This window comes from Bacillus rossius, chromosome 6 (genome assembly GCF_032445375.1).
Source record: "Bacillus rossius redtenbacheri isolate Brsri chromosome 6, Brsri_v3, whole genome shotgun sequence".
Classification (NCBI taxonomy): Eukaryota; Metazoa; Arthropoda; class Insecta; order Phasmatodea; family Bacillidae; genus Bacillus; species Bacillus rossius.
In genome coordinates, this window is record NC_086334.1 from 32,949,326 (window position 1) to 32,973,511 (window position 24,186).

A 24,186-nucleotide genomic window follows, 5' to 3' on the forward strand; every position below is an offset into this window, starting at 1 on the left:
GGGCTACAAATAAAATTAACTATTTGAACAAATTTCAGCATGGTAGAGAACACAATATTTTAATTTTTAGTGTTTTTTTTTGTGTACAACTAAACCTGTTTATTTTGTGTGTCTTTTCATTATATTACTAATATAATTTGCAGTTATTCTTAATAACGTCGTAATTTACTACCGAGATTGTTATGTATGAGTAGTGTTATTATCAATGGATTATTTCTGTCAAAGAATTTGTAATGTTTGAGAATGTTGTTTTCCTTGAATATTCATGGGAGCTAATTGTAAAATTGTTATACCTGTGAAGGAATTTTTAAAATTAATATGATTTGTCATGTATTTGTAGTTAAATTAATTATTGCGGTCAGAGGAAGATAAAGGCTATTTATTACTTTATCCCATAAATAATATATTTTACTACGGAAAATGGCATCAACCGGATTGCCTAATAAAGATGTGTCTTTCGAATTGCTCCAAGAAGAAATTGAAAGACTTGGTCGCGAGTTAGATCAAGCTAGTAGTGAGAAAATTCAGTCCGCCCAATATGGATTAGTATTGCTTGAGGAGAAAGAGGCGTTGCAGATGCGATGTGAAGAACTCGAAGCATTATATGATAATTCCAAGCATGAACTTGAAATCACGCAAGAGGTTAGCTTCATTTGCTCAATGTGTTTAGTATATAGTTTTTTTTAAAAAACATTTGTGTACACATTACTGTAATGGTATTCATAGTTGTAAAGCTTTCCTGTGCCTGCTGTGTATGTAGTGCAAGGCAGTGTGTAGTGTAGATATGTGAACTAAGAGAGTATACTTAATTGAATTAAAGTACAGTTTGAGTTATCTACATTATAGCAAGCGCTTAGTTTAGGTAATTTGTTCTACCATTATACACAAAATCATATCTAAATTGGTTAACCTAATGTGTTAGAAGCTTCAAATCATTGGGGAAATGGTTATGCTAGTTCGACTAGATGTTAGTTCCAGCTCTTGGCTAGTTAAGGCTAGGTTACATTTGCAACAGCATGTGTACAGCACACACACCCAGGGATGTTGAATGCATATTAAGAGATAGCAGCTGCTACATTGTAAAATAGAAAAAAAAACACATGAAATCAGCATGTGCATAAGAGCCCGTCTACAATAGTCCGAACCTGTGCGTGGTCCGTGTCCTTATCCGAATGTGAGTGACGTCACATTGTCTCACCGAAAACTGCCCTGTCCACAATTACGATGTCGGATGTCCGAATGTATTGATTTCTAAAGTTGTCGCCAGAGCGCAGTAAATGTGCCAAACCAAATGTTTTTGTTTATTGTTATAATGCTTTGTCGTTTGAGATTGAACTTATGAAAGTTGTGGGAGTTCAATATTATATATTTATTCAGTAAGGCAAAGTGGCAAATGTAAATGCTAAAAAATGAACTCATATCACATTTTAAACGGGAACCAAAAATTCAAACATCGTGAATGTTCTGTTCTTTTTCTGTGTCCGAAGTACACAGGTTGGGACAAAAAGTTCAAATTAACGAATGTCTTCGGACCAGGTAGGTTCGGACCTTCGCCCACTTGACGCATGACATCAGAGGGTCACGTGGAACAATCAGCGGCGAGTGTCCTTCGGACACAGTTTAGGATATTGCTATTGTAGACGGGCCTTAATGCACATAAAGTTGTTGAACTTTTCTCTGTGCTGTGTACTAATTTCCGTTTACAGCCAATCGTAATTTACTATGTCGGTGACATAGTGTAGTTAATGATTGTTTTGATATGTGCAAAAAAAAACTAATTTGAATATGGTATTTAACATTGAGCCAATGCTTTGTATTTAATCATTTCTAGCTGATGTGAACAAAATTTTATTTTCATTGCTTGTATTAAGATGATAAACTGCTCCATATGAGTATAGCTGACAAAGTTGAAATGTTTGAAATTTAAAGTTTTGACAAAACTAGAGGAAGAATAAAACGTTTGTGCAGTTTATTAGATTGGCTGGCTTTCCTTGGGAAAAAAAAAATTGTGAGGTTTAAGCTTACATATGTTTATTTTTCCCTAAAATAGTGGGTTTTAATTCCTTTTGGATTTTGAGTAACTCACAAGTGGACAGGGCCATGATGTCAAAGGAAATAGTGAGGTAAAAGCCATTAAAAAGTAATATTAATATTATTTGGAAAGTTGTTAAAATCACTGGAACAAAGATATTTGCATCCGTATTTACCCATTTTCAACTTGTTAGAACATTCAATGTTTTCAGACTTAAAATGGTTTTCCACTAACAAGTTTTCTGAAACATCATGAAATCATCAACATACCAAACTAATCCAGCAAGCATGATCAATGTATACAGGTTCATTCCATCAGGATCAAATGAACAGGCCTGGAAATTACATATAACTACAAAATTGCAGCAATCATTGAACACTCACCTATGTTAGGAACAGAAAATGAAGACATTTGTGTTCGTTAAGAACCTACAACGAAACATGGATTTCATGAAAATCCTAATAAATACGCTGAGTGTACCGAGGTACATCCTGACTCACACCTTGCCACACTCCCAGAAACACCGGCCATACTTACATCACAAAATACAACGGTTCAAAACCAATGCAACCTCTATGAACAAACAAAAATTTCCACTCCCATAAAATATAGGCCTATTGCTTTCGCTATCAGTCAACACACCAAGTGATATCCAAACAACAATTTATGTAATTGACAATTCTGGCCTCCATCCCATTACATGAGTCAAAATATTTATTTAAAATACAAACAATGCAAAGCTGATATAATACAAATTATTGTACAATTTTAAATTAACTTAAAAGAATCAATCTAAAATAACCATGTTCTCTAATGCAATCCCATATACAACTTAAAACAACATATTTATGATTTTTAAATTACCACACAACTACTAACATAACAAACATGTTAACATGTTGACAATTAAGTACATATGTAATACTGCTGCTAATCTAAATGATAACCATTGTTGGAGGGTTTTAAGCTGTTGTGTTGTGTCCACCAATGTAGCTTTCTCTTATGTGCTGTGTGTGCAATGCTATTTACATGCTGTTTGCATTGTTGTGAATGTAACTTAGGTTTTAATATTTAGTTTTAGCTTGTGATACCAAATGAAGCTGTTATTTTTCTGAAGGCAGTTATGTACCCACATTTATTTTTACAGAATACACCCCTTAATGGTATTCAGATAATTTTATTTACTTATATTGTACTGATCGAGTAGTTTTTGATTTAATATTTCTAATATAGAAGTAGTTTTTTTTTAAGTAATTCTGTTATATTTAAGAATCACTGAAAAACTCATTCTTTTCGCTGATATCTGAGGGTGCTTAATCAAGCAAACTAGATTAACCGATCATTGAGAAATATTCATACTTGTAAGACTTGTAGTTTTCAGGTGGCAAATAGGACTTAATGTATCTTATATGAATCTGTAAGTATATATGTAATACCACCACAGTTGTACTCCTAAGATTTCTATTGCATGAAAATTTCATTATGGTAATTGTCTGAAAGAGAACAAATATAATCAGAAAATGCATTTTATTTTCATCCTGGTGTATTTTCTAATTATTAAAAGCAGCATTGGGATATTCCTGTAGTTAATTTTATTGATTTGTTTGGTAAATACATTAAAAATAATAAGTACTTTAAAGAAACTATGAATGAGCTACTTTGAAAATATATTACATACTAAAAATGTTTTATTAATGTAGCTGAAATTAACCAACAAACCTTTCTTTTTGCAAGAATCAACAACACATGTGACAATCTAAGTTCAAAACCATCTATTAATTAAATCATACCATCACCAATAGGTTCTATAAAATACCAAAAATAAAATTATTCTCTCACCTTCGCAATGACTTTCAACCGCTCACAACATCCACACTTAAAATGACATGCGAACATTGTGTTCTAAGTATTCAACAGGGCGAAAGAAAACCATACATAATCTTTCCATAGATATGCTACCAGAAAATAATCCTTTCTTGGGTAATGAAATAGGTACAGCAAAAGGTTTCTAATCTGCATATTTGGGACCAAGGTTATAGTTAGAGGACTGGTGTTTTTGCCAGATTTAGTGGTAGGCTACTAGTTCTCTAAAGTCACACCTGAATGTTGATTGAGGTCTTCACACATATGTGCTGTGTATGATAGTTACCTATCTTAGTCAGAACACAACATTGTAGATTTTACATACCTTTTTCTAAGACTTCTGTATGTTTCTATTCTAATTTTGAGATGTGGTTTTGATTTGAACAGTATATTGTCTTGAAACTTGTCCTTAGCTAACCAAAGTTTGTGTCCCTGTCTTAGTAAAAAAAAAAAAAAAAGGCCCTTATCTCAAAATAATTCCAGTTTTTAAACTTGCCACACTTATGTAGTGATGAATTATACAAAAGTCTGAAGACTTGGAGGTGAGCTCTCTAGCGACAGTGACATGAAACATGATTAATTTTTATCTAGCAAACTGTTTTTCCTAGAAAATTTACAGTCATGTACAAAAATAAAGCTTATTCAATTTGCTTCAAAATTGAAACTTTAATTTTTTGATGTTATACTTATGTATTTAGGGGTGTTATGGAAAAATGATAAGAGGGAATTTTTACGTTGCACACGCACCATGCAACAAAATTTTCACAGGTAGATGGCGAACCCACGTGTATGAACACAAACCTATATATATTCACTTTCATCAAAATTAAGGGCCATACCAAATATATTGTTGTGCCAATGAAACTTTGATGGTGAAACTTACCTGAAATATATTTGGTAAACTAAAATAGGTAGTCATAATAAAGAGTAATTTCAAGTTTTAAAAAACCTAAGGATAATGGTATTACAAAAATCATAACACATATTCTCCTTACAATTTTTTGTCAGGCTTCATAGCATAGTGGTTTTAGTGCAAGGTTAATAAGCTAAAGGAACATGGTTCAAAACTTGGTAGTGGAATTTTTTTCCTTTTTTTTAAATCACAGATTACTGGATTATACAAATTTTGATTTAAGCAAATATATGTAAATACATTTTATTTGTTTATCATATTGTTATAATATTATTTAATACAAAGCTCAGTCCATTGAATTTATTTTTTCATATTAGGTAGACTTATAGCCTCTGTCTTTATTGAAAGTAATATTAAATTAATTATGGTTGTTAGGGAATGACTTTCCATGAATTTGCATAGGTAATAAAAAATTAAACTTTATAGTGGTATAACTTTCCTTTAATACTTAATACTAGTCATGTAACAAGTTCAAAAACTATTTAGTAGGTATTATCTTTTTAATTAATTTTAACAAGGTGAGCAGTATTTTAGTGAAATTCCTTGTCAAAAATCATGTCCAACCCGGGGTTTAGGTAATATTTTTTCAAGTCTGTTTCGTTGTTATTGGAGACGTTTCATTACATATTTTAACCTTTCGCTATGCAAATAAAATGATTCTATAGCTGATGTAGCTACTCCAGTAGTAAATTCTAGCTGCCGGTGTGGAACTCTGTGAGAGTTGCATTTAAAAATTAGTGATTGATATTGAATACTGGTCCATATAATTAAAAACATTGATTAACTGTGAATATTGGTGATAGAAATTGTGTTTATAAACTTTTTCAAGAGTATTTATATGAGTTAGGTTATGTTCCCATATGTGTAATTTATTTGCAGTATAAGTTATAACTTTATTATTTAATAAATAAGTAAAATTAATATTTTAGAATAACCTTTCAGCATATTTATTAATTTTCATTATTAAAATTTATCTATATTATTTTAATAAATTAAATTATACCTAGTGCAGTACTAACATAGCTGAACAAAGCCGAAGTAACAAGCTGAGGAAGTCAGTGGACGTACATTTTAATGAAACAAAAGTAATCATTGGCAAAAAGGTAAAATTTTGTCCCAACATAAAACATTAAATCAAGGAGAAATCACTTAGAAACCAGGGAATAGAAGCTAGAAAAGCATCTGATGATGCTGATACATTAATTATTAAAACTGTTGTCAAAAAATCTAAGGGAAATGCCAACTTTGCAAACATTGGTGAATATGAGTATGTTGATCTCATGGTTCTACTTATGGCTCAAACCTTATTTGAACGACAAATATTGTTAATCAAGCGGATCCATGGGAATGATGAAAGAAGAGTTTATTCAAGCAACGATTTGCAAATTAAGAAGTCCAACAAATAGCATTCTCTTCTTGCTTGAATTTGTGAAGCTGACACCACTTCAGCATCATACCGGAAAAATAAAATCAAGTTGGTCCATTGGTTCAGGAAGCATGCTGCAGAGTTGTATTGCTGAAGTTTTCAACTGTCCAACCTCTTCTCATGAGGCTGTAGCAGGGGCAGGGCACATAATGTTTCTGAAGTTGTACGGATGACCTGCATAGGTATTATCACTTATTCAAGAAAGCAGTGTCTAATGTCAAACCGGCATTGCTGCACTACCGCACTACCGCCAACGGAAGAAGCAACTAAAAAATATTTCTATAGACTATACCACCAAGTACAATTTGGAATTGGAAACCATTACCCGCTCGGGATGGAAGCAGAAAAATAATCGGCTCATTCCTGTCATAACCGGAGACCTGTTTGCACCTAATGAAATTCTAAATGTAATTGTATTATAAATGCAAAGCTTGAATGTGGACCTGGGTATGAATGTAGAATAGCTGCACTACAGTGCATGAACATCTGTCATTCTTTCCATGGTGAATGCTTTAATGCCACAACATCAAGAGGATTTGTACTTGCTGCCTTCAGATGAAGCCGACACGGCGACACCATCTCAATCACAATCATCTGTCACACCCATCACCTCTCCAAACAAAAAATCTATTATTATAGTTAAAGAACTACCAAAATTTTTTTTTAATACTGTTACTACTTTCCTTTTTGAATTTTAATTTTTTAAGGTTTCCATTTTCAAGCTATGAAAACTTTAAAATTTGCTGTAGTATATTTTTGGATTTTAAAACTACAGATGGACAGATGGACGGGCACACCAAATCTGTAGGATTTTGCTTTTAAGCTAATGCTTAGAAATGCATGAAACACTTGTGTGCTTGTTTGGTAGTTGAAAAGGATGCTTTTTTTTTTTTCAGTGCAAAATAACTATAATTATCACAGATACAAAAAGAATGTATGGGTTCATTTTTGAAGCTAATTTAATAAACTTTATGTTTGTATATGAACATAATTTTGCTAGGACGAACATTTGACGAGATTAAAAAAAGGTAATGTTTCATGTCACTGCCTCTAGAGCTCACAACCTTTTCATCGGAACTTTGTATAATTCATCACTAGACACCTCTAAGTAAGCATACCAAGTTTCAAAATTGATTGGATTATCTTTAGGTGAAAACCTATTTTGACTGGGCCCTAATAGGGCATAATGATTCTTCTTGTAGTTTACCAGTTATTTAACATTTTAATGAGTAGTGAGGTTAGGTTACACAATCAAATAATGTGATTTTGTGTGAATGGTAGGTTATATTAGCTACATTTAAAATACTTCATAATAAGTTAGAAGGTTGGCTAGGTTAGGTTAGTGACTTTTAAAATACTTTAAAATAGTGTATGTTAGTTATGTTGGATCAGTTACATTAAAAATACTGTAGAATCATTTGAGTTATTGGTTAGGAATTACCAATATAAAATGTAGGTAGCTAATTTAATCTAATGTACCATCCTTACTATTTTATAGAATTTTTATTTTATAGAATTTTCGATGTGTCTAACCAACCATCCACTCAAAAGTATGTATATCGAATGTTGGTAACCCAACCAACCATTCACACAGTTGTACATTATTATAAATGTCGTTAACCTATCCCAACTAACCATGAACACTATTTTAAAGTATTTTAATGTACCTAACCTTACATAACCATTATATAAAATGGTAAATTACTGGTAAACTACTTGAAGTATCAGAATGTCCTCTTAATTAATGATCAGTAAATATGTCAAGTAACATTAAGTAATATTGGAATTTCTATTATAATTTTTACAGAAAAGTGGCTCTCCAGAATTACCAAAATGAGTAATCTTAATCATCTAGATAAGTTATTAATGATAAATGTACATATAAAGTACAAGCAAATGTGTTTAGGTTCCTTGAATATTGTTTATTGAAAATTTTGCATCGCCTAATATAATTTATAATTAAAAACATAGTGTTTACAGGCTGCTGGGTAGCTGTTGCGATAAGATCAGTTTAAAGTATTTCATTGTGGACTAGTTTAGCACAGGTGGTGCGCACAATCGTGTGCATGGCCTGCTATGCACTCGCTAATGTTTTTAATTGTGAACCCAGCTATATGGTAGTTTTCGAATCACATATCTCATGTGGGGACTAACGTGTGCATCATCCATCAGGCACTGGCGAAGTTTCAAACCACACACAAAGTAACAACAAAGTCTGGAATAGAGCAAGAGGAGAGTTTGTTATCGGAGTCTGCTGCCCGCGAGACTTCCTTGAACTCGCAAATTCTTGAACTGGAAAATGAAGCAAAACAGGTACGTAGATTTTCCTCTTTATTTTTAAAATTTTGATCTCAATACAAAAAAAACACATTGAATACCACAAACAGTTTATTTATCAAAAGTAATCAGAGTTTTATTATGCTCATGCTTTGAGGATATGGGTTAGAAATATCCAAGATTTTATTAATAATAGTCAACAATTTGTGGGATAATGTTGTTTGGGTTATGGGGCTTCATTGTGGTGTGAAAGCGGTTGTATTATTTGTGTGCGCAAGAAAATACGTGGGTTAAATTTCCCCTTAGGATTCAACTATGTTTCATCAGAAAGAGAGCAATAACATATAATTTACAGAAATATGTAATGAATAATAGTGTATAATTATTATATTGAATGATGTAATACTAAGACTTACGTATCATTGTTGTAAAGAATGTGTCAAACTGTAAAAAAAAAAAAACAGTAAACCAATAAACTAAAAAAATTTAACTTTAAACACATGTGATTCTTATCTGTCCATACTTGACAGTGTTTGTCAGATGAAGGCTTGCATTCAAAATAGACAAACATTCACATCGCTTCATCGCATGGTTATGTTAGATCAGTTACATTAAAATTACAGTGGAATCATTTGAATGATTGTTTGAGAATCACCAATATAAAATGTGGCTAACCAAACATTCACACAATTAGTATGCCCTTATAAATAGTTGGGGACTGTCCACTTTAATCATGTCAAGTTGTGTCTGAAAAGTTTTAAGATCGCCAACATAAAAATCAACAAATTCCTGTGAATAGTAAAAAAAAAATTTTGTGGGATGTTAAAATTTTCTTGCATATGAAAAAGACCCAGTGATATAAAAACAAATGGTAAGAAGTGTCATTGAAAGACTCTGAAGAAGTCTTATAATTAGAGACCTGAAAAATTTGCGGGTTCATTTCGTGTTATGCTAAAATTCCTGCTGCTTCTGCCATTGGTCCACTGTTAATCTGGAGGACTGAGGGCCAATTAGGGACCCTCACTCATTGAAGTGTCGAATCGCAGGCCACCCAGTCGAGACGACTCACAAGTCGGCAGCCAATGAACAGTTGGCATTAGCCCGAGTGTGTAGAGGATATCGGAGTTTAGTCCATCCTGGAGATCATTGAACCCGGGAATGTTTCCTGTCTCTACTCGTGACTGTTCCGGCCGGGTACGGAGTCGGAGCGAGAGGGGACGGGGCGTGCAGCTGCGGCAGGAGCTGGAGCGGGTGGTCAACGAGCGAGACCGCGTGGTGCAAGAGAACTACGAGCTGGACAAGTCGCGGGAGGAGGGCGAGCTGGAGAGGAGGACCTTGCGGCAGGAGCTGCGCGAGCTCAAGTTCCGCGAGACGCGCCTCATCACCGACTACTCCGAGCTCGAGGAGGAGAACATCGGCCTGCAGAAGCAGGTCTCCGGTCTCAAGTCGTCGCAGGTGAGTGCTTTCTTCGTGAGTTGCCATAAATCAATGTGATGTTTTTCCATAGCTGGGTATGTTTACACTTTAACTTCTGTATGCTCATTTTTTTTAAAATTTATTTTTAGTTTGGATTTAGCAAGAGATAAAAAAAATCCATCATGGTGGGTAGGGTAGAACCTTAAAAATGTTTTGTCTTTGTGCAAAAGTTTGAAATGCATGATGTTATGCATTGTGATGAATTTAGAATGTACTAAAATTACAAAAATTTAATGAAAAATAATTGCTTGAGTATGAACTATTTAGGGCTGCAAATATAATGTGGTTTATGTACAGTTACCATCACTAGGATAACTATTTTATTGTATATATATTGACTATAAAAAAATTATGGAACTAAAAAATTTGAAGATTGTATGTTAGAAATGCTTTGAGTTAGAAGCTTAGCTATTTTTTTTTTCTTCCTAGTATCATAGTACTCTAACATTTTTAATTTTTACATAAATTTTTCGAACAATTCACTATTAGTTACAAAGAATGGGCCTGGATTACAATAAGTGTATTATTTTGTAAATAATTAATGTAGGATTTAAAATAAACTGTGTGAATTACATTATGGTAATTTTTTGTAGGTTGAGTTTGAGGGTGCAAAACACGAGATTCGAAGGCTACAAGAAGAAGTTGAAGTTCTCCACCAGCAAGTGGAAGAGCTTGCCAAACTTAAGAAAATTGCTGAGAAGCAGATGGAAGAAGCTCTGGAATCTCTGCAAGTATGGCTGTTAAATACATTTTTTTTTTTTGCTGTATACTTTTAAATAGTAGAATTAATTTAGCAGTAGAATTTATAGGTGTCCATTATGTCATTCTCTAATTAGAGTAAAGTTGATTTGTTGATCCAAGTACCTACTCTCAGTTCTTCAAAGCTTATTCTTACTACTTAAATTGGCAACTAGTATGTACCTAAATGTTGTAACTTCTGTCTCAACCCAATATTGTCAAGTAATTTTTTTTCTCTGAAGATAACTAGTTTTTGTTTTTGTTTATTAAATTTCAAGCATATGTGTTTTTAGGGGGTACAAATATTCTTAAACACAAATAGGTGCAAACAGCAACTAATAAACGTCACATTCGAAGGTTGGAAATCAAATAAAAATTTTGAATATTTGCATGCATGTGCATTTGGTTTCTCATTGTTTCAAGTAATATGTTTTTAATCAGCTTGTAATATTTTTGTTTGTAATCTATCAGTATTAACATGTCCTGCAATGATTGTTTAAAAAGGTTATTCTGAGAAATTAAAATTATATTCTTAATAAAATTAACACGTCCTGGTAGCTCGACTGTAAAATTAACACTGTGCCATTTCTAAATGAAAGAAACAGAACATTAGTTTTTCACATACTTTTAATTTTATCATTTTTAATCTATCAGTATTAACCCTTTAACTGCTATCAAGAACAAGTGAGAAAAAAGGTTTGCCATTATTTTTAATCTTTGTTAGTTTAATTAGTTAATTATAGTACTTCATAGCATACAAGAATTTCTTCAACCACATATAAGTACTAAAGTGCTCTGACACTATGGTGTATAGTTTCTTTCAAATTAAGTTTCAAGAACAGCAAATAAGCTGTAAAAAATAAATTAGCCTGCTATCCGGAAACTTTATCTGTAAATGTTGTTTACTACTTGTCTTCTGTATGATAATACACAAAAGCTAAATATAACATCTACAACTTTGAAAGTATTCACATTCAATTCAAAAATTGTTCTATTTGATTCAAAAATATTCGCATTCCTGTACTTTTTTCACCATACTTAATTTGTGTGTGTGTATTTTTTTTTAGGATAGTAAGGAAACCAGGTAATATTTTTAAAATTAATTTTTATTTGGTTTATGTTTAGGCTGAAAGAGAAGCAAAGTATGCTTTGAAGAAAGAACTAGATCATCGTATCAACAGCGAATCAATGTTCAATCTCAGCAACTTGGCATTCAGCATTCGTGGTATGTAACTATAAACATTCTATATATGGCAGATGTTTTAGTTAAGAAGGGTAGCGAGTGAGCAAGTGGCGGCCAGACAAGGACGAGAGAGCTCGCCAGACAACAGAGTGGTTGGTGTCTTTTCGTGCGACAGTGCATGCAGAGGTGTGTTGATAAATCTTACAGTTAGTAGTGTTGTTCCTTCAATCATCAGTCCTGCGTTCATGAAAGTTTACTTTCCAGTTCATTATCCTGATATTTTTAATTTTTTTAAGTTTGAACCTGAAGAAGATTTGGATCATGAACACACAGCTGTTTAATTTTAAATGTTATCTACATGTCTCAGTTGAGTATTGCATTTTAGAATTGACGTCTGGATATCCTTTTCAACAAAATTACAAAGTCGAACTAACTAATGCCCGTCTCGCACCTTTTCCAATTGACAACCGAAAGTAGTTTCATAATGTAACATTCTTTTTGACTGAAAGGAAATATAAATAATTTTTTAAAATATTCATAACAGGTAGAATGTACTGCAGTTAAGATAAATTAAATTATTTTGTATTTAAAAAAAGACACCACAGTTGTGAAAATATATTCGATTCAGAGATGAGCTGTGTTGCTGGATGCCGTGGAAGAGCGTCGGCGTGCGATGGCAGTTAGCAGTGTGGCCACCAGGCATGGGGGACGACCAGGCGACGGGCAGCGACGGGGAGGACGACCCGCTGGTGCTGAAGCGCATCGAGGCGGACCTGAGGGGCGGGCCGGGCTCGCCGGACGGCAAGCAGGTGGACCTGTTCAGCGAGATCCACCTGGACGAGCTGCGCAAGCTGGAGCGCCAGCTGGAGCAGGCGGAGGCGGAGAAGCTGCAGCTGGGGCAGGGGCTGCGGGAGTCGCAGGCGGGGGCGGAGCGGGCCCGGGCCGAGCTGCAGGTGTTCGCGGCCCGCGTCGCCCAGCTGGCGGCCCACGTCGATGCCCTGCAGCACCTGCGAGAGCAGGTCGGCGGGGACCCGGCCCTTCGAGACCAGGTGCCGCCCGCCGTCCCACCCGCTTCACTGTAGGATCTTCAATCACAGTACAAGTCACATTGAGCTTCTCTCTAGACCAGGTGCCGCCCTCTCCCGCTTCAATCCCGCACCTTGGGGCGATTAACATTCAGTACAATTGTCTCTGATCCTGTGTTGTGTTCTGTGATTAAGATCTCTTCTTCAAGATATCCATCACTGAAATGTATTCTGCTGGAAAACAGGAAACACTTTTGACATAAAAACAGATACAGCATTGGTCCGAAAATAGGCCGACCTTTTTGTGCCAGTTTTGTCAACCTTGAAATCTAGAGTCGGCCTATAATGGGGCACTAGCCGAAATAGTATAATTAAACACATGCATTTCAAGGAGAATCACCTATGGCATAAAAATGTTATCAGATATATACAATTCATTGACCTAAAATTACGCCAACTTAGAAATTTAGTAAACACAGTTAACCCCAATAACGTATCATATTTTAAGTTAAGTACACAGATGTGGTCACTCGGAGCACATAGCTTTTAAAAGCTCGGTCTGGTTATTTTTGAACTGTATTTAACAGGCTGCAGTAATTTTATTTGCTTGTAAAATGTACTTACAGTAAACAATTAGTAAAAACAGCAATTTTGCCGTAAGGTTATTTACCGTAGAGTGCTTTATTTACTCTTCTACCACAGGAAAATCAAAATAGATAAATGGCACCAGTATTGGCAACTTGTAGTTGCGATACGAATAAACAAATACCAACAGTAACAAGAACAATAAAACCTATATGCAATATTGGCTGTTTTATGGTTGATTCATACAGGTTTTACATGAAACTAGTGGTGCACCGATATGACTTTACCGATTACCGATTCGATTACCGATTATGAGAGCAATAATCGGCAGATACCGATTCAGTTACCGATTATAATGAAGAAATTTTTTTAAGTGTAATAACGCACACAAAATTTTTTATTCCCATGTGAATTTAATAACAAGGAAAGGTAAAATTGAGAATAGAGTTATAATAACAGTATAAATATGTATAAAATATACTATTAAGTCATTGAAAGGGGAAATTAAATTAACTTCTATTTAAATATTTGTTATTCTAAACAACTTGAACTACAGTCTAATAATTGTAATTTACAATGGGTAAGTTTTTGTTGCGGAAAACTAAAATTATTATCGACTATCACTAGAGCCAAGATTATATGGTTTTATGCGAAATCGCGAATTTTCACGCGAAATTCATCCCAAACCGCGAAAAATGCGAAATGTTTTCTAACCACAAATAAACACCTCAATATTGATTTAAATCGTTAACTACCGACTATTGGTTGATTGACAAAAATTCCGTATCTGTTTGTAGAAGAAATGGTCGTCATTCAACTGCAGTGTGGTGGTTATTTAATGCGTTAATTATTCATCTTAAAAAATTACAAGATATCACAAAAATTGACGATTTCACGAACAAAAAAAGATCGTTATCGGAGTTAGGTTAGAGTTTTTAAACGCATCTAGCCACTAGAGATCACGCAATATTACCAACTGACGATCGTAAACTTAAAATTATCAAGTTAACAAACACAACAACGTGAAAAGTCTCAGCGCCTTGTTTGCTGTATCCTTTGAAAAATACACGTGAAAAAAAACTGCATTCATTAAATAAATACGTATGAAAATAAAATAAAAGCGAACATTGATATGTAATGATCACTTAATATTTAATGAAATTTCACTGTAACGCAATTTTGTGTGCTTGTTGAATAAGCAGTTTACCGTGAAGCCTTCATTTCATTTCACACTTCACAGGCGAGAGTGCCAAAATCGTAACATAATCGAAGTTTTCCGATCGCTAATGAAAAAGCACCTTATTGCAAGGATTTATTTATTTTACGGTCATTAAATATTTTAAATAACGCTTACCTACCCAACCCTCCCGGAAAATAAATAAAAACATTTATTTCACTGACCTGACATAACCTAACCTTTTACTTCGGGTTGAGTATATGGCTCTCTCGCCTGTAAAAAGTAGGCTTCCCGCGGTTTATTTTTTCGCTAAAACTTCAGTAAATACTAGTTTTTTGTACCTCCGGGCTTTGTTTACAAATGACGTGCATAAATGAAAGCTAAATTTCTTAATCATGCCGAAAAATAAAGCTACTGCGGCATCACGTGCTGACGAGTTTAAGAATGAGGGATTATATGTCAGTGACGGAAAAATACTTTTCTGTAAATATTGTAATTGCCGTTTGGAGCATGAACGTAAGGACACGGTAAACAAACACATAATTAGCGACAAACATGTAAAAGCTAAACGATCCCCATGCACTTTGAAACGACAGCTTTCTATCCCAGAAGCAGGAGTGGCGCAAATATGCGCAAAAAAACAAAAGGAAGATTTTGTTCTCGAAACTGTTGAAGCCTTTGTAGCTGCAGATATTCCTCTTGAGAAACTTGACAACAGCAAGCTGACTGCATGGATGCAGAAGCATGTAAGTGATGCTGGTGATCTTCCAACAGCGGATTGGATGAGGAAAAAGTACATTCCCCTACTTAGAGAGAAAAAAGAAGTGGAAATCAAGCAGTAGCTCTTGGGGCAAGATGTGGTCATACTCGCAGATGAAACCACTGACAAGAGTAATAATTGTGTTTTCAACATCTTGTTTAAAATTCTGAAACCATGTGCTGAACAAGATGTTATATTAGGGGCTTCTTGTGTCCTTGATGCAGCAAATGCTGTTTGTTGTTCTCGGGCAGTGATTGATGTATGCTACAAATATGAAGTCAAGGAAGAAAACATAATTGCGTATGTTACAGATAGTGCCAGGTACATGACAAAATCTGCTGGTACCCTTGAAGGTGTATTTGGTGACCACATGTACCACATACAATGTTGGGCCCATAAAGTAAACAAAATGAAAGTGGATTATCCTGAATTTGCAGCTGCTGCTTTAAAGTTAATATGGATACCTGCAACGAATGTGGACTCAGAAAGATCTTTTTCTAAGTATTCTGTAGTTGTAAGTGACAGAAGAAGATCTCTAAAACCAGAGAATGCTGAACTGCTGACAATGGTGGCTTTTTCCTGAGCTTAATTATATTGCATTTATAGAACAAAAGTTTAACTGTAGTTTCTATTTTAATTAATTTAGACTCTCTCCTGAACTCAGGAACAGTACTTACCTGCATAAGAATACTAAATATTTTAGTTGTTAATTTTTTATGTACTCTGAACATAGTATTGTTTAATGTGCATATTTTAAGTCTCTAACCACGAATTATTGAAGCATTTGATCAAGGCAGCTCTGCTAGGTGTGTACATGTTATTACATGTGTTTTAATTTTTTATGACGATAAAGACGAAATCCACAATTCTTAATGACGAAAAGTCCTTTTTCATAACACCATAAAATCTTGGCTCTAACTATCACATAAGGTTGCATCAAGAAATTACCGTTTAAAAATGTAAACATGCTGCTTTATTTTGTTCACTTGAGTTTATAGAAAAATGTTTCCACACTTCACTTTTTTTTTCTCCCTACTCGCCATCTCACTATAATTATATAAAAATGACTAAAAACCAATTCTAGCACATGTGATTTTATTTATGTTGACTGAATATATAAAATTATAAATACTTTTTCACTTTTCACGTCACATGCAAATAACAAACGGATAATCTTACCAAAGACGCCCATAACGAGTTTGTAAAACCCAGTGATAAAAACTAGAAGGTATCGGGACCACGATTTTGAACCGCTACTACGACTCGAAAAGATCGATTGTCATAGAATCTACTGCAACTGTTTGTGGTATTTTGATTGCGTGCCATCTATTTTACTTCTCTGGCTATACGTAATGTACAAGGCCACTAAACAAAAGACGAAACGTAAATAAACGTGTAGGAAAAATGCATTTTTTATTGTTTGAGGCAATGAGATTTATTAAACTTAACGAAATATCTGTAATTATGATATGATGCAGTTAGATGAATTTTGTAATATATACAAATATTACCGTATTTCGTCCTAAAATGTGTAACAAAATATTACACGGTAAAAACCTACTTAATTACGCCGGGACGTAAATAATCGGCAAAGTAATCGTTAAGATAATCGCCGATTACGATTAATCAGTAAGTAACCATAATCGCCGATTACGATTCATCGGTATCCGCATCGGTGCACCACTACATGAAACCATTTTGGGTTTTTTACGTCAAAATTAAACGTACCAGTAAATGTTTTTACGTCACAGTTTCTATGAACTTAGAAAATACAGTGAAATTCCGTTACAACGTACTTCAGAATAACGTATCTTTCAGTTCAACGTATGATTTTAAATTCCCGCCCAAAACACCAATGTAAACAGTGTAAAAATATTTCATTTTAACATTAAAAACGTATCCTACCTTTCATTACAACGACCATTCTTTTCCATTTATCAGGAAAATATTACATAATTGTTACTGTGTTTGCAGCGGTGTTCTTTAATATAAATGTACATAATGATTAATTTTTATCGCTTTCAAGAATCGTTAACAAGTATAAAACATGAACAAACAAAGTCTCAACGATTCATAGAATCATACTACAGTATTATGCTCCATTCTACATCCTCCATGGATCACACACTTTAGTGCACGAGACGATCTAAACAATCAATTGTTGTCTCACCTCTCTTCAAGACAATTGTTTTTAGCTGCTCAGCTTTTGGTTATTTGTAGAGCACGTTCTAAAAGTTTTTATTAACGCCGATACAAACGTTAAATAAAAATTATATTTTAACTTATATCCAATGTTAATTTATGCAGGTTAAGTTTTGAACTATTTGGTGTCACAAAATGGCCGACACGCTTTATTTGTGTTGCCATGAAGATAGGAATGTCGCCTGGCAGAGCCATGCTCGCGACGCGCGCTACTAGTGTGGTGTTATCGTTATCTATGGATGTGAGGTTTGTTTACATATGACGTGGCGCGAGGCAAACAATATTGTTGATTGAATATTTTAATCAGGATGGATGGCCAAAAAGATAAATAGAAACGCAAACAGTTTACTTTGAAAGAAAAAGGTGGAAATTTTAAAATAAGTTGACAAAGGCAGGAAAATGCAGATGTGGCACGGTCGTTTGGTTTGGTGCCCACTACAATGTCAACAATAATAAAAGATTGCGAAAAAATTATTAAACTGTATGAACAGTCATCTTTATCTGCTGGTCGCAAGAGACTTCGCCTAGGAGATTATGAGGGAATTCTATCCCAATAAATGTACATATCTACAAAAAAGTTTAACCCATTTGTCATTTTGTGTTCGACAGATATAAATTTTGTATATGGAGGCCTAGAATTTAGGCTACTGTATTAAGTTCAGTATTTTTTTTTTTTTAAATTCTTGTTGTTTTACAAATATTTGCTTCCAAGCTAATGTAACATTTGATCCCCTATTACTTTATTTTTAAAAATTCAAAAATACTACGTTTTAAAGGTAACTTTCAGAATAAAGTACTTTCATTACTAAGTATAAAAGTTGAGGCTTTATTGATGTACTTTATAACGAGATTCTACTGTATAGCCATTGCCGTATAAAATGTTGGCACCACTACAAAAGAATGTGAAGATAAACGAAAGAATAACACATTTTGTCAGTTCAATAAATACTAACTTAGTTGAAGTGTTACTGTGGTAATATGCTGCTGATAATCATTTCAGTTAAAATTTATTTTTCCCTGATTTTGAGTGTGCTGTAGAAGGGGTCGGCCTATTTTCGGACCAATACGGTATTAGCGAAAAATTCTGAACTAATAATGCTGAGGGGTGAGGTCAACAGCTGTAATCCACCCAAGAAAATTTGAACGTGATTGTGTCAAAAAGTGCCAGATTATAGAATCTGCCGAACCATGGGATACTGGATTGAAGATCTTTCACTGTACTTTGAACCACGCGTGTAGAAAACCTTGAAGTAAGGGAAAATTAAAATGTTGACCGAAGATACTGGAAAAAATTTGGGAAATCACTAGGGTTGATGCAAATATTAAGTATAAATATCAATACAGAAAAGATCATATTAAAGTCTATTTTGCCTCGACATCTTGCAATTTCAAATAATTAGATACAGGTTGCAGTAGCTTCCGGTTGAAATTTTTTGGTATGACATGCCATAGGACTTAGCTTTAGCTACTCGTTGTAGTCTCATTTGTGAACTGGTGTGATTATTTTGATAGTTGTAGTCGTCCACGTAAAATAATAAGTAATTTCCTTGCTGCAGATCCTGCTAGTAAATATGTGGTTGCAACAAGGTAAAGAAGGTCTGGGAGATATGATTTATGTCTTGACATGCTAAAATTTTGATTAAATAGTTCTAAATTAGAATTATAACAAAAAGTTGAAAAAATCCAATATGGTGGGGCCTTATTCTCCATAAGTTCTCATGATGAAAGTCAAATAAACAACAATTTTTAATGAGTGTCTAAGAAATGTTGATATAATTTTTATGATATTATTGTGCTATAGTTGGGATTCATTTACATTTTTCTCTGTGGAGAAAACTAGTTTTAATCACTTTCTTAAATGTTTCAATTCAAGTTCCCATTTAATATTATTAGTATGTTGTTTGTTTGCTTCTGATTCCATTAGATTGTACTCTTCAAGACAGCGTGTATAAATATCAAAGTTCTTCAGATTTTTGTTGTTGGATTAAGGTTCATTCATTTACAAAAACATATAATTAAGTTTTATAGTAATAGAGCCCCAAAAGAAATTACAGTAAAACCTAGTTGTTATGACCCCTATTTTTATGACTACATCTTTATTATGACCCTTTTAAAGGTACCATGACAGTAGATACCTCATTTTTATGTAACCGGGATTTACAAATTTTCATAATTAAAGTACAGTCAAACCTCTATCTATCGAACTCACATGTATCGATTGTCCGTGTTTATCGTATACTTTCTACGGTCCCGGCAAAATTGCCATACAACTAAGGTTAAAAAAGTCCGCTTGTACCGATGTTCGAATTATCGTTTTGTCCGCATTGATCGTACAAAATATGTGGTCCCGTCACTATAAATTATAATAGATGATCGTTTAACCATAAGGTTTTTGCAGAAATAACCATTTCTTAGAAAGAAACCGTCATATAAACAGTAACGATAGTATACAGTAGTAGAAATCACCTTAAATCTGCAGCCAAGTAATGGAGCACGTAAATATGAAGAAAAGACAAATGAACAACTTACGAAGAAATATGGATGATGTACCATAACTACAGTACAAACCCAATTGTTATCCTAAGATAATTACCATAAAAAGAACTAAAGATTCTTTGTCGATACCATAATTACTACAGAAGCACGATAGCTACCACATTTGCACTACAGTTACCGTAACAACCGAGATGTATATTTACCGTGACGGTAATATATTTATTTATGACATATTAAAATTAAAGAACATTATTGAAAAAAAGGATGTTAAATTTTTATATGTACGTTTGGCACATGTTGCGAAGAAATAATACGATCTGAAAGAATGCAGTACTACTACGAAAAGTGAAAAGGGTAATCGTGGATTTTTAGGTTATGGCAGTCTCTCTCGTTTTTCAGTAATATCGGCCGAAAATTGACAAGCGTATCGGAAGTCGGTAGAAATGTTGATTCAACTAAATATTGGCAAAATCGGCTTTTTCAGTACAGCTCTACATTTGATGACATGAGTAAACATATTTCAGACTTCAGGATATTGAAAAAGACTTTAATTTACATGTATATTTATTGTGCGTATGTTTTCTTTTGCAAGTGTAAATTGAATTAAGTAAAATACTTCCATTTTTATTTATTTTTCAACTGATTAACTTTAATGACAAGTAACTGATATATTTCTGACACTAATTTTGAGGTTGAAATATTTTTTAAATTTCTTAGAGTAAAGTCCACATCTATTGATTGTCCGCATCTACTGAATTTTTTTGTTGGTCCCCTGAAAAACGATAGATAGAGGTTTGACTGTAGTTTATTCTTGCACCTCCATTTTCCCTATATTATTAATGAATTACTTTTTTTATTTTTTATTTTTGCTTTATAGTTTATACAAAAGCATTTCTCACAATTTACATTGCAACAGTGCTGCATTTAATAGTGTACCAAATGTCATGGTTAACTATACCATCATGTTAGACATATTAAAAAGTAAACATATTAAAGTAGACATATTAAAATGCTTCAACACTATCTCATAATCAAGAACCAAAAATTTCATGTTTAAATTTAAACAATTGTGTAGAACTGCAAGATTGGATGGATTTATGGTTTTTAGTGTGTGAGATAATGTATATCTAGTTTATATATAAAAATGTAAGCATCTCAGACATTTTTTTTTCCCTCTTTTTATGTTTTTTACACATTTTTGTCCTGGCCCCTTGAAATATGTAAAGACAAGGTTCTACTGTATTATTGTTTGTTGGTTACGCAGTTTCAGAGCTGCTTAGAATATAACAAGGGAACTATTTGTGTACTGCATCTTAGGTTGGCAGGAAAGGCAATATGACATTGATGTTGTCGGTACTTCTGTGTCTGCTTCCTGCCCTCCTTGATTACTTGCATTAGGGAGGGAGGGAGGGTGAGTGGGTGAGCGAGAGATAGAATGTAAGCAGAAGAGAGGGAGCAAGCAAGAGTGTGAGAAAGCCTTAGAGAGAGAGAGAGCGCACAAGCTACTATCTGCTCTCACTTCTCACCTCCCACGTGAACTTGCCATGTTCCCTGAATCTGAATTGGGTTTTTTCAGTATCGGGCCATCACTAGCATTGTACAATATTTTATTTAAAACTATCATCAATTAATGGCTGTCAGTGTTGAGATGTTATTACTGATTGTTTCTCTAGACTCAAGCATTTGACAAATTGAATGCATCAGTAACACTGTACAAACACTGGTTTTCCCTGGCATCTCGGGAGATAGATCAACTGCGGGCTGACCTGCAGGAGTTGGAGAAAGGACTTAACTGTACAGATGCTACACAGCAGCTTCGTACTGAAGTCACAAACCTTAAGAACAAGGTAATTTTTATTTGTATATTCTTGTTAATTAAAAAAAAATATTATTGAGCCTATTGGGGCGGCTTACAAGCTGTAGTATTCCTTAATTGCATGTAAAAACACAGCACATACCAATTTCTTACTCGAGATTTGAACTAAGGAACCAAAGTTGGCAGCCACCTATTAGTGCTTCAGCACTTGCCTGTGTCTTGTTTGAAGTTATTTTTCAACTTGGTGTTATGGTGTAATACCAACATATCAAGGGAATGTAAACGTTTAAATAATAAATAAATTCGAAAAAGGCTGTTCTACAAAACAACTTTGTAATAATTAATGAGTGGGTGAAATGACGATCCGTGATATATGAAGAGCAGTAAGACAAAGTTTATTATCATTAATTAGTAAGCAGAGCTGATTCAACAAGTGGTTTATGTTAAAGAAAAACAATTGGTGCCTGTATTTTGCACATGTATTAATTTATTAGTTAATTCTTGACCGAAGATGCATATTTGGCTATGAAGGGTGGATTGGAAGCTCACTTAGTGATTCAGATTCGAGAGAGATTCTGTCCAACCCAACACTGGCGTGGTCTTGTTGGATGTCAAGTAATTGCTGTGGTTCTGTGGCAGCTGTTAGACAACGAGCAGCAAGTGGTGGACCTGCAGAATGACGTGAGGCTGCTGGGAGAACTGGCGGGAGAGGCCAGCTCGTCCCTCGACACCGCCCAGAACGACCTGCTCACCATCTCCGACGAGCTGGCGCAGTTGTACCACCACGTGTGCACTGTGAACGGAGAGACTCCTAGCAGGGTTCTGCTCGACCACGAGAAACACGGAGGAATGACACCAGGTATTTGTTTCTGCGTTCTCACTGTTTCAAAGTGGCCTCAGTGGGTGGGTTTTCATTCCCGACGAGATCAAAAATGAATTTTTTCTTAAGTGGGTAACATGGCCATGAGCAAGTGGGCTTCCTAGGAGTACTTCCGTTTCCACCACCCATTCGTTCCATCTTGTAACAACCCAGATTACAGCCTTCCTCATGCAATCCATTAATAATAATTTGTTATAAATTTTTTGCCTTATTTCAGGTTAGATTTAAAGTTTTTCCTTTTTCAAAGTTATTGTGAAAATAATTCTCCGGGTTTATTGTTTTTATTTTTAAAATTCATAAATTTCTTTTTCTCGTAATTTTTTGCTGGCCTTTTTATGTGGGAAGGCATTCTGACGTAATTCTCCTTAGTTTTTTCCACAACCGAGGCTTTGTTTCACACGCTAGGCGTGTGAGTAACGGTAACGGGAGTGTGAGAAAGAGACAAAATCACTGCGTCGTGGGAACAGAAGTAAGCATTTTGTGGAAGCTTCTGTTGCTATGTGCCATGATTGGCTGAAAATTATGTCAGCGAGCTCAGGACACTGCCCGCACAAAGAAGGAAGGTTGTAAAAATTCAGTCATTGTCCGAGCACCATTGTCCGAGCGGTCGTTCGGGCAGCAGGCCGAAGAGGCTGTGGCCGGGCGATGGCTCAGTGTTTTATGTATTTTTTAATACATTTAATTTTTTTGTATTCTTGTGTTCCGAATATAGTGTGATTTTTACATAATTAAAAAAAAAAACAGGTAATCCATCGAACATTGTTTATAAATTTCTTCTTTCTTCATGACCTGCTTCTAACTTGTATGTTCCACTCATCACCAAATTTGAGCTAGCTGGAGGTGGTGGGTGGTGACAATCTGTTTGCACTTTCTTCTCTCCACCCTTCATCGACGCTGATGACCTTGTTGAGAAATTAAACCACAATTAGGTCATTATTCTTGTTTCAGGTAATTGTATTGATTTTCCAGGCTCCAAGGAAAAATGAATGGAGCATTGTGATTATTATTACTGTTAGGTTTAGCTTTACGAAAGTTGCAAACATGTTTATTAGCATGTGTCTCGAAAATTACATGAACCATTACTGGTTATTCAGAAGCTTTGTTTGCTGCAAAGTATTGCTAAACAATAAATGTTTCACCCTTTGACTTTTGGTCATGCCTAATGCTCATATGTATTTTTTAAATTCTGATTTGATAATATCTCTCATAAAGTAATTTTCATTTGGTATTCTTAGATAAATACAGATGAATTTCATTTAAGTGTTGAACATGATATTCCGCAATACAACATACTATTATACATTACTCTATGAGAATCGCTGTATGTCATGTCTGTT

The 24,186-nt window shown here is 34.4% G+C and overlaps 1 protein-coding gene across 1 annotated transcript in view; it reads left to right on the plus strand.

The window, feature by feature from the left end:
* Positions 1-207: 207 nt before the first annotated feature.
* Positions 208-24,186, plus strand: part of LOC134533001 (protein bicaudal D) — a 32,622-nt gene continuing 8,643 nt past the window's right edge. Inside the window, exons 1-8 of the mRNA XM_063370116.1 lie at positions 208-642; positions 8,407-8,547; positions 9,742-9,966; positions 10,581-10,718; positions 11,851-11,950; positions 12,608-12,957; positions 21,827-22,000; positions 22,609-22,828. Coding sequence (XP_063226186.1) covers positions 421-642; positions 8,407-8,547; positions 9,742-9,966; positions 10,581-10,718; positions 11,851-11,950; positions 12,608-12,957; positions 21,827-22,000; positions 22,609-22,828 — 1,570 coding nt within the window. The 5' untranslated portion in view covers positions 208-420. The remainder of the gene's footprint in view (positions 643-8,406; positions 8,548-9,741; positions 9,967-10,580; positions 10,719-11,850; positions 11,951-12,607; positions 12,958-21,826; positions 22,001-22,608; positions 22,829-24,186) is intronic.